The sequence below is a fragment of the Megascapheus bottae genome, chromosome 32, assembly GCF_031878675.1.
Source record: "Megascapheus bottae isolate mThoBot1 chromosome 32, mThoBot2.hap1, whole genome shotgun sequence".
NCBI lineage: Eukaryota > Metazoa > Chordata > Mammalia > Rodentia > Geomyidae > Megascapheus > Megascapheus bottae.
Window position 1 is genome coordinate 7966857 of NC_143540.1, and position 11662 is coordinate 7978518.

General features: G+C 45.0%; 1 protein-coding gene across 4 annotated transcripts in view; it reads right to left on the bottom strand.

Annotated features, from left to right (window-relative positions):
* Arih2 (ariadne RBR E3 ubiquitin protein ligase 2) overlaps nucleotides 1–9958 on the bottom strand; it is a 36522-nt gene extending 26564 nt beyond the window's left edge. For 2 of the 4 annotated variants that reach the window (XR_016533506.1, XM_090323679.1), the window contains exons 1-3: nucleotides 9718–9958; nucleotides 6365–6426; nucleotides 5058–5420 (exon numbers count right to left, since the gene is read on the bottom strand). Coding sequence is in view for 2 of the 4 variants with exons in the window: in XM_090323679.1 (XP_090179805.1) it covers nucleotides 5058–5312 (255 nt within the window). In the remaining 2 variants the exon portion in view is untranslated. Of the gene's footprint in view, nucleotides 1–5057; nucleotides 5421–6364; nucleotides 6427–9439; nucleotides 9462–9717 lie in introns of those variants that run through there. The other 2 variants (XM_090323680.1, XM_090323682.1) reach the window with 2 other exon arrangements.
* Nucleotides 9959–11662: the final 1704 nt, after the last annotated feature.

Genomic DNA, 11662 nt, shown 5'->3' on the forward strand with positions numbered 1-11662 from the left:
CACTGTCTTTTGTGCCTGGGCTGGGCTGTCTCTGAACTTTAATCTTCAGAACTCAACCTCCTGAGTAGCTAAGATTACAGACATGAGCCACCATACATGGCTAAAATCTGTGAGACTCTGTATCTCCAATAAACTACTCAAAAAAGCTAGAAGTGGTGCTGTGGCTTAAGTGGTAGAATGCTAGCCTTGAGCAAAAAAAGCTCAAGGACGGTGCCTAGGCACAGTGTTCAAGCTCATGACTGGCAAAGAGAAAAAATAGCTTAGAAATTTCGTGTGTGTGTGTGTGTGCGCGCACACACACGCTTGCACATGTGCATGGACACACCAGCACTGGGACTTGTATTTAGGACCTTATGCTCTTGCTTTTTCACTCAAAGCTGGGCTGGCACTCTACCATTTGAACCATGCCTCCACTTCTGGCTTTTTGCTGGTAAAGTCTAATGGCCTTTTCTGCCTAACCTTCTCCAAACCGTAATCCTCAGATCTCAGTCTCCTGAGTAGCAAGGATTACCAGTATGAAACACCAGAGTCTAGCAAGCTAACTATATTAAATGGCCAAAAAGGGACTAGAACCCAGTCAGCTGACCACAAAGCCAAAAAGACACAAGACAACATCAGTAACGATGCTCCCAGCAACACAGTCTGCCCCCAATAGCAGTAACATGTAAGAAGTCACCTAAATAAAGGCCCAATGAGAAAATTATAGTTCAAGACAAAGATAGTATACTACCAAGACTTTTAAAGTAATTTGGGAGGACAAAGTAAAAATACGAGAAAACACTTGATAAATACATGAGAAAAAAAAAACAGAATACATAAGATGTGTACAATGTTATTTAGAATGTAATATTTGTCAGTTTTTGTTCAGAGCTGTCTTTCTGATGCCTGGCATACAGTGTATACACAATAAATATTAGTTGAATAAATGGAAGCAGTAATATGCATGAACACAGACACGATCTGAGGAATCATGAGCAAGGAAGAAAACTTCAATTGTAGGTTAATGAAGCCATGAATGATATGAATACCGTCGATAATACCTATAAACAAATTTACGAGCAAGAAACAAATGTCAAGTTCTTCCTTGGTTATATGCAGTTTACATAGTTCCTAGGGTAATTTGAAAACATAAGACTAGAATGAAAAATTGACCTGGAATCTGAGGAAGAGTTTTCTAGAAGGTGGTAAGCAGGTACACAGAGATGTCAGCAACTTTTCTAAGCTGGCAAGACAAGGACAACTGTGTACTAGTTGTACTTAAGGCAAGTGTCAATGTCACTCTATAGTTTCTCATTTCCCTTTTGAAAATAAATGTATATATCTGTAAGACATACACCAGACTTAGAGCTTAAAACATTGCGAAATATGGCGACACGAACTCATATGAAACACACGAATTTAATGTGCATTCTACTTAGATAAAAGCATGCAAAGAAAGTCTGACGTCAGATCATAAAAATAGGTCCCAGACAGTTGCTCAGCATAGAAACAGATTGAAAAATACTTTCCCATGAACAGTAGAAACAAAACAAAAAAAAGAAAAAGTACTTGATTAATGAAGAGATAAATAATAAAGATAAGATGTTCTTACAATTCAGCAGGAAGAATAGAAGAAAGCCATTGTAATTAAGATTAGGGTCGTCACCAAAGTATTACACATAATTTTAGTGTTAAGAACATCAATTGCTTATTTTACAAGTCACCAAAGGCATAGAAGTTAAGTTGTTTAAAACAAAAAAGAGTAAAGACAGAGTCAGAAACTCTGAAAACTTACAATTTTCTATCCATATTTTGTATAGGAGCAAATACTAGATTCTAAAATTCAGTCAAGAAGGAGGTAGCAATAGCATATTCTAGGAAACATTTTCCAAGGTCTCCTACTGCCGTTAATACAGAAATCCATAAAGCAAGAACTGTAATAAAAACTCAAAATAATTGGCTTATTTCTCCAATCCACCAGAATTGAGAAACAGTGTTGACTATGCCAGTGCAAGTATTATATTGCCAAAAGTTTATTCCTTTCTTTCAACAGTAAAGACATTCAGGCTATACATGAATATTGTCTATATTTTATTCCCTTCTACTTCTATGTCTTAAATTTCTCATTACAGCCTATACATCCTGAGGCTTACTCCTCTGAAAGAAACTATAATTACACTACCTCTTAGTTCTCAAGTTTAAAGTTCGGTGCTTAAGCAGCTCATTACAGCTCTGGACTAGAGCAAGCCTAACCAGAAAGGTCAAAGACAACCAGCAAAAAGCTAGCTGGAGATATGCTTCAAGTGGTACAGCACCAACAAAGCAACCTCAAGTCCCCTCTGTTACAGAGGGGAGACTTCTTATAAGTTTCATATGACCATACTGTGTAATAAAGGAAACTTTTTTTTTGGGGGGGGGTCAATCATGGGCCTTGAAGTCTAGGCCTGGGCATTGTCTCTGAGCTCTTCAGCTCAAGGCTACTGCCCTACCCCTTGAGCTACAGCACCACTTCTGGTTTTCTAGTGGCTAACTGGAGATGAGTCTCTCAGACTTTAGTGCCCAGGCTGGCTTTGAACCACAATCCTCAGATCTCAGCCTCCTGAGTAGCTAGGATTACAGGCGTGAGCCACTGTATCCAGCATATGGAAACTTTTATTTATTGTTTCATATAATTTCCTCCTCCAACTCCACAAATACAATACCTCAATGCTAACAACTATTCTATTTGTATAGGACAATAACTTTTTGGGTACTATTTGAATAACTAATTTTCTCCAATAAAAAGCATTTTTCTCTATTTTTTTACCTCTTAGTCTGATTTTTCTAGGGGTTTTTCTTTTTTTTTTTTTTTGTGGGTCATGGGGCTTGAACTCTGGACACAGGCGCTGTCCCTGAGCTCTTCAGTTCAAGGCTACAGCCCTACCCTTGAGCCAAGCCCCACTTCCCATTTTCTAGAGGTTCATTGGAGATAAGAGTCTCAGGTCCTTCTGTGTCCTGGTTGGCTTTGAACCTTGATCCTCAGATCTCAGCCTCCTGAGTAGCTAGGATTATAGGTGTGAGCCACTGTGCTGGGGTGCAACAGTTTTGCAATAGCCACTGGACAGTAATTCCAAATTCAGGGGGGATCTATGCATTCCTATTTTTTTAGTTTTCTGCTGAGTACAAGATAGGACATATTGTAATCAATTCTAGAAATGACTCACCAAAATTAGCTGCTAGGGGCCGGGGGCTTAGCCTAGTGGTAGAGTGCTCGCCTAGCATGCACAAAGACCTGGGTTCGATTCCTCGGTACCACATACACAGAAAAAAAACCAGAAGTGGTGCTGTAGATCAAGTGGTAGAGTGCTAGCTTTGGGAAAGCCCCAAAACAGTGCCTAAGTTCAAGCCCCAGGATTGGCAAAAAAAAAAAAAAAAAAAAATTAGCTTCTAGTCAGTTGCTACTGAAGCCATGGGTCTAAGGTATTTAGCTGTTGCTGAACATCTGGGGTGAAAAAAAGTCACTAAAGTACAAGACAAAGTACCTTTATAGAAATCATACAGGGCAGAGAATGCAACACAGTGGTACAGGGCTTGCCTAGAATGCATGAAGCCCTGGGTTCCATTCCTTGCTACCACATACACAGAGAAAGCTGGAAGTGGCACTGTGGCTCATTAATAGAGTGCTAATGTTAAGCAAAAAGCTCAGGGAAAACACCCATGCCCTGAGTTCAAGCCCTAAGACCAGCATTTAAAAGAGAAAGGAAGGAAGGAAGGAAGGACGGACAAGAGGGAGGGAGGGAGGGAGGGAGGGCAGGACTTAGCTAACTCCATTTAAATATCAGCAAGAAAGTTTATTTTGGTTGAGAGTATCATCATGAGCACTTCTAGCCTTAATTTGATCAGTCAACAAAATCCAAGTTCACAACGGAAGAACAGCAAAGTCAATACAGTAGGATAAATATTCCATTTACACACTACAACTTATACCAGAGAAGGAAATACTCAAGAAAACTTCCAAAGGTATACTACTTTAAGAGTTAAGAATTTAAGACCTTTATGGAATCACCTGTTCATGCTTTAAAATTCCCACACTAATGTCCCCCCAAATCAATTAAATACAAGCTGGGAGATCTTAAGACTTACTGCTGAAATCTCTTTCAATATTAAATAGTAATCATCAGTATAAGAAACTAAGTAAGTTCAGTAGCCGAAAGACATTGATTATCAGGACAAACCAGGGGGATGTGAATATATTTGTCAAACAAAGTTGTACGTAAGATGGCGATAATGTTGAAAACTTACCGAATCTATGAAGATTCTTAAGATACTTTATAAAGCAAGTATAAAGCTGAGCAATTCTACTCCATATTTCTGATCTACCGTTCATGAATCTACACTTTTGTAATACTTAGTGGGAATCTGAGGCCCTTAGACATGTATATATCACAAAACAAACAAATCTGACAAAATATTCAACATATGATCAAAGTTGGCTTCAGGCTACAAGGCTATTTTACAGGCTAGTGGAGGCATTTGTTAACACTCATTCTTAGATTTTATTTAATTATATTTATTTTGTTGGTGTAGGGTTTGAACTCGGGGTCTGCACACTGTCTCTGAGCTCTTTGTGCTTATGACTAGCACTCTACCACTTCAGCTACAGCAGCACTTCCAGTTTTTTAGTGCTTAATTGGAGATGAGAGTCTCACAGGCGGTTTCTGTCTAGGCTGACTGCAAACCTCGATCCTCAGATCTCAGTCTCCTGAGTAGCTAGGATTACAGGCATGGGCCACCTCTGGCCAGCTTTATTTTTATTGTTTGATGCCTGGGGCTTGAACTCAGGGCCCCAATTGTCCTTCAGCTTGTTTTGCTCAAGGCTAGCACTCTACCACTTTTGAGTCATGGTTCCACTTCTGGCTGTTTGGTAGTTTTAGTGGTAGTTTAGAGTCTCACAGACTGCCCTGTCTGGGCTGGCTTCCAACCTTGATCCTCAGATCTCAGCCTCCTAGGTAGCTGATAGGTGTGCGCCAACAGTATGCAGCATCATCTTAGATTTTCACTGGGGTGAAATTATACTTGGAACTGGCAACACTACTCACCTTTAGGACAGAGGCTAGGCTGGTCATGTGTTCATTGAGGGCACCCTCAGACTCTTTATAGGTCAAGCAGGTGAACTGGTACTCCTCTGGATCAAAGGCATCAGCCCCCTGTTGTTCCACATCGCTGGCTACTCCCACATAATAGTCCTCTATGTCCCCAGGGTCCTCGTCCTCTTCTTCCTCCTCCTCCTCACAATTCGGATCATAATCCTCTTCATTGCTGTCAGACCCCTGGCTATTCATGTCCACGGACATCTTAGCATCCAGCCAGGTTGCGGGTCAGGAAAGCAGGTGCTTTCTTTTTCCCCCTCCCCCCAATCTTTACCGCTTTCTCAAATGCATTAGTGGGGTTCTTTTTGTCTTCTAGAGAAGGAAAGAAAAAAAAAAAAAAGGGTTACTATTTTCCCCCATGACAGATTATCACAAACTATTCAAGAATCAAATGGACATCCCTGGGTCTTGTTCCCACTTATGACCTTTTTTTTTTTTTTTGCCAGTCCTGGGGCTTAAACTCAGGGCCTGAACAATGTCTTTGGGCTTTCCCAAGGCTAGAGCTCTACCACTAGAGCCACAGCACCATTTCCAGCTTTTTTTCTATGTATGTGGTAGCAAGAAATCGAACGCAGGTGTTCATGCATGCTGGGCAAGCACTCTACCACTAGGCCAAACTCCTGGCCTATTCTAATGATAGTCTCAGATAAACAAGCTCACCATCCTCTCCCAAACCCAGGCTTACCAAAAAGAAACCTATCCTGAAGAAACAGAAGCAGGTGATAGTAAAGTTACATAAAAGAACTTGGGTCTCATTCTGTTGGCTCACATCTGTAATCCTAGCTACTCCAGAGGCCCAGATCTGAGGACTGTGGTTCAAAGCCACACTGGGCACAAAAATCTGTGAGACTATCTCCAAATAACCACCAGAAAACCAGAAATGGTGCCCTACCTTTGAGTTAAAGAGCTCAGGAACAACACCCAGGCCCAGAGTTCAAACCCCATGATGTTGGTAGTTTAACTTATAGCAGATTTTGTATAGTAAAACCACCTAACTGCAGCTGAACTCATTAGAGGGAAAAGTTCATCTTTTTTTTTTTTTGCCAGTCCTGGGCTTGAGCTCAGGGCCTGAGCACTGTCCTTGGACTTTCTCAAGGCTACAGCTCTACCACTTGAGCCTCAGCACCACTTCTGGCTTTTTTCTATGTATGTGGTACCGAGGAATCAAACCCGGGGTCTTCATGCATGCTAGGCAAGCACTTTAACCGCTAGGCCAAACTCCCGGCCGGAAAAGTTCATCTTTAAGATAAAAATACCTGTTATCTTTGAAGTTCTTTCAAGCAGATGTCACTCAAAGAGTCTGTCATATGATTTCCATCTAGAGTGAAATGAGAGAATATATTTTTAAATGGGTCCCCTTTTTTTCCAAGTTTACTTACTTTACTTCTGATTTTGCCAGTTCTGAGGTTTGAACTTAGGACTGTTACTATTAACACAAAGTCTTACTACATTCAGGCTGGCCTCAAACTCCAGGTCATTCTGTCTTCCCTTCTAGAATGCTGGGATTATAGATCTAGGTCACCAGTTTTTGGTGGTAGTGTCAGGCAACCTTTGCTTGCCACAACTAGTCCTCTACACTGGAACTATATCTCCAACTTTTCTTTTTTTGTGTGCAGGACTTGGGGCTTGAACTGAGGACCTGAGTGTTATCCCTAAGCTTTTATGCTCAAGGCTAATTTTTGTCATTCGAGCCACAGCTCTATTTCTGGCCTTTTGGTGATTATTTGGAAATAAGAGTCTCACTTTCCTGCCTGGACTGGCTTTGAACTTCTATTTTCAGATCTCAGGTAGTTGTTAGGATCACAGGTGTGAGCCACTGGTACTCTACATTTTTTGCTACTTATTTTTGGAGATAGTATCACCCAAATTTTCCTGCCTGGGCTAGTTTCAAACTGGAATCCTCTAGGTCATGGCATCCTGAGTAGCTAGGATTACAGGTGAACTAGACACTCAGCTAAGTTAGTTTTTTATTAAGTAAAAAGTTAAGTGTATGGGACAAGAATAAGATTTATTTGTGGGTCATGGGGCTTGAACTCTAGGCCTGGGCACTGTCCCTGAGCTCTTCAGCTCAAGGCTACTGCCCTACCCCTGGAGCCTGATTAACTGGAGACAGTAGTCTTGAGGTCTTCTGTGCCTGGGCTGGCTTTGAAACGTGATCCTCAGATCTCAGCCTCCTGAGTAACTAGGATTACAGGCATGAGCCACTGGGTCTGGCTAAGAATAACTGATTTTATTTAAGATCAATTTAAGGTCAGACTCATTCTTACTTCATCTTCATAGAAATTACTGTCACCTTCGTAAGAATAAGGAAGCTACAGTTTGAACTTCCCCAGGATCATACATCTGCAACATGAGACAGGCATGAATTCTTCCCACTGGCTTTTCACAGCCATCTATCAGTATTGATTTTTGTGGGTATATGTGCATTGGTCCTGGGGCTTGAATGAGCTTTTGTACTCAAGGCTGCTAATGCTCTATTACTTTGAGCCACAGTGTTATTTCCAGCTTTTTGGTAGTTAACTGGAGATATGAGTCTCAGCATATTTCCTGAGCTGGCTTTGAATCAAAATCCTCTGATTTTAGCCTCCTGAGTAGCCAGGATAACAGGTATAAGCCACCTTCACCTATCAGAATTTATAATTTTGTATGGTCCACAAATGTTTTAAATATTCAAATGGCTCCTGGCAGAAAAAACAGGTTTCCCTTACCTAGATGGGGATTCATAACTCTCTAAACTTAAACTATCTGACACAAAGCTTCGTGAAGACTACCTAGAATTTTGTTCAGTTGGGACGATGGCTCATACCTGTCATCCTAGCTATTTAAGAGGCTGAGATTTGAGGATCAAGATTTAAAACTAGACCAGACAGAAAAATCTATGAGATTTGTATCTCCAACTAAAACAGGAGAAAAAACAAAAAACAAAAAACCTCTAGCATCAGCACATACCCCTCTCCAAAAAAAAAAGAATGAATTTCAAATTCATTGATTTCTCCTCGGAATCTGTGCTTAGAAGTTACCCAGAGAGAGCAGGGCACTATTATGCCTCATGCCTGTAATTCTAGCTACTCAGAAGGCTGAGATCTGAGGATCACAGTTCAAAGACCTGCCTGAGCAGACTCTCATCTCCAATTAACCATCAGAACACCGGAAGTGACGCTGTGGCTCAAGTAGAGTAGTAGCCTTGAGCTGAAGAGTCCGGGGACAGCGCCTAGGCCTAGAGTTCAAGTTCTACAATTGACCAAAAAAAAAAAAGTTGGCTGGGAGTTTGGCCTAGTGGTAGATTACTTGCCTAGCATGCACAAAGAACCGGGTTCGATTCCTCAGTACCACATACATAGAAAAAAGCCAGAAGTGGTGGTGAGGCTCAAGTGGTAGAGCTCTAGCCTTCAGAAAGTCCAAGGACAGAGCTCTGAGCTCTGAGCCCTGAGCTCAAGCCCAGGACTGGCAAAAAAAAAAAAAAAAAAAAAAAGTTACCCAGAGAATGTTCACCAACCAAATATTCAAGAATATTGTATATGAAGGTGGAAAGGGCAAAAGATCCTAACCACCTTTTTAAACCTAACATTAAAACTAAGAAGGAACTGGGGAGTCCCTGAGGGGTCATGCTTGCAATCTTAGCCACTCAGGAGGCTGAGATCAGAGGATCCTAATTCAAAGCTGTGGTTCAGGCGGTAGAGACCTAACCTCGTAGGGGGCTGGGGGGGGGGGAGAACCACAGAGACAGAACCCAGGACTGACACGAGGGTGGGGGGGGGGAGACGGAAGGAAGAAAAGGAGAGGGGGAGGGAGGAATTATTCCGTTTTTCAACCATTCATTTTTTTGCCACAGGTCCAACACTTTAATGGCCTCGCGTGTGACTTGGCGGCTACCATCCCCAACAGCATGGTGACTGCCCCAGAAAACTTCCCGGGGACCAGAGCGACAAATCCGAGAAGTAAGGGTGAAAGTCAAGAGCCAGAGCGTCCAGGAGAGGCCGCACGTTCCGAGGGGGGGGGGGGAGGCCGGGGGGGGGGGGTGGGCAAGCGCGGACCTCCGCGTGGACGTGGGAATCCACGCGCCGGGAGGGACCACCCCCCCTCCCTTCACCAGAGCAGACGTTAGTTAACAAATCGGGGCTGGGGGGGTGGGGGGAGGAGAAAGCGAGCGATGCTTGGCCAGAGCTCCCCCCAAAAACAGTTCGATTCGAGAGGCTCGCTTTCCTACTTCCCCTACCCCCCCCCACCCGACACCCCGCTCCCGCCCCGGGAGAGCGAGGAAGGGAAGGCGTTCCTGTTACAGGCTTGGGCCTCTCCGACACCCGCTCCCCCCCTCCCCAACACTTCCTCACCTCGGTAAAACTGAGGAAGAGGAGATCGCCACCTCCGACCACCCCTCCCCAACAGTGACAGACGCTGTGGTGGTGGCGAGGGGAGGGGAAGCTGAGGGGGAGCCGTGGGTACAAACGGCGACCGAAGGAGAGGGGTTGGGGGGGGGAGGGAGGGAGGCCTCGGCGGAGAAGGCAAAAAGCCCACCTGGGCCGGGGGAGGCACGCGCGGGGAGCCCCCGCCCCCCACCCCCACCGGCCGGTCAGGGTAAACAAGGCCTCGACTCCCTCCGCACACTTACCGGGAGCCGCGGCCCCCCAAGGCCGCACAGCCCCGGTGAACCAGACCAGGGCAGGCCGGGTCGGGCGACCGAAGTCGGATGTGGGGGGGGGGGGGGTGTGGAGGAGAAGGTGGAGCGGGGAGGGGGGGTGGTGAGGATGTGGGGAAGGGCAGGGAAGGGTTACAGCGGGCGACGACGGAGGCGGCTCGGCGGACGCCGGTCCGGGAGCCCCCCGCGCTGCTTCCTCTCCGACGGAGCCCCGTCCCCCGCAGCTCCCGGAAGTACTCGGCCCCGCGACGTCACTTCCGGCCGGGGTCGGCTCGCGGTCGCCGGGGTCGTTAAAAACCAGCTCCTGGTGGCCAGAACGAGTCCCTGGGAGCTGTTGCTGAGCTGCGGGACTCGGTTTCCCCTCTCCGCCCCCCCTCCCACTTCCAAGTCCCCCAGACCCCGACACCACCCCCCCCCCAACACACACACACACCCGGGGATCTGGCGGCGCCCGGCAGAGCGGAGAGCAACAGCAGTGGAGCGTCAGGCTCATGAATGGGATGCTGACATCGTTTACCAGAACGCCTCAAAATATTAATATTAATAATAATAATAATTGGGGGAGGGGGTGCCAGCCCTGGAACTCAGGCTCTGGTGACCTCTTTTTTTTTGGGGGGGGGGAAACTGAGACTCTGAGGCTTTCGCTCATTGGCTGATTCTCTACGCACCTGAGCCACGCCTCCATGGGTGACCTTTTTATTTATTTTTTTTTTTCCCAAGGCCTAACGTTCTAACGGCTTGAGCCCACGACAGCTGGAGGTTTGAGTCTCACTGACTTTATGTTTTAGTCCGCGACCCCTCGGATCTCAAGTACTCCCCGAGTTGCCTGAACTACGTGTAACCTTTCTGTGTGGGTGTGGGTAGGGGGTGTGTGTATGTGATCAAGTTTCTTTTCTGTGTTTATTACTTGGTTCCGAGGCATCCGGGAGTCATTTAAGGAATCGGTGGAGTGGATAAAGGACCGTGGTTTCCTAGCAACTGTGTGGTCGGAGGGTAACCGGAACCGGGGTGTTGGGGGGGAAATCTCCCACCTACTTTCGGGAATAAGTTGCTAGATGGCCCCAAGAACCTCAAGATGGCCACAGGCTTTAGCTTCCACTGCCATGGCCAGTTCACCGTCCAAGATTGTGCTTTAATTGCTTTGTAGCTCCGTTTCCTGTCACGACGTGAGAACTGCCATTAAGGACGTCAGTACCTTGTGGTATTGGTCGCCAGGTGTGGAGGGATAGCTAAGATGCAGGCGTAGTAATCAAGTTTGGTGCTGCACCGTCGTGGAAATTCCAGTGAAGCTGGTGAACTTTCTGGCCGTGCAATTCCTAACCATACTCAAGATATATCTGTGTGTACCGGGCTCTCACACAGTCCTTGCAAACTATGCGTGACTTACAATCAAATCAAATACTGAAAACTCCCCCAAATTAACTTGCAGTGAAAAGTAATAGTAATGAGTAATCTATGGCATGGCTATGAGTTTTGTTAGCACAAAATACTCCTATAATCCAATGTCTTTGGTTTGCCTTAACAAAATTACAATGATGCAAGGAAAGGACCTGTGATATAATTTCTGCAAATAAAATTTCATCTCTTTAGGTCACTGGTACTAAGTCTATTCCAGGGACAAGAGAAATAAGTCTAAAGGATAATCTTGCACTTGCAGAATATAAGATGAGGCTGAGTGTCTGTGGTTCATGCCTAGCTACTCCAGAAGCTGAGATCACAGTTCAAAGCCAGCCTGGGCATTTTCTGCCCAGGCCTGTGCAATTCCATCTTCAAAATAACTAGCAGTAAAATGGGCTGAAGAGCTGGATGTTGGTGGCTTACAGCTGTAATCCTAGCTACCCAGGAGCCAAAGTCTTAAGAATCACTATTCAAAGCCAGACCAGGCTAGTAAGTCTTGAGACTCATCTCCAATTAACCA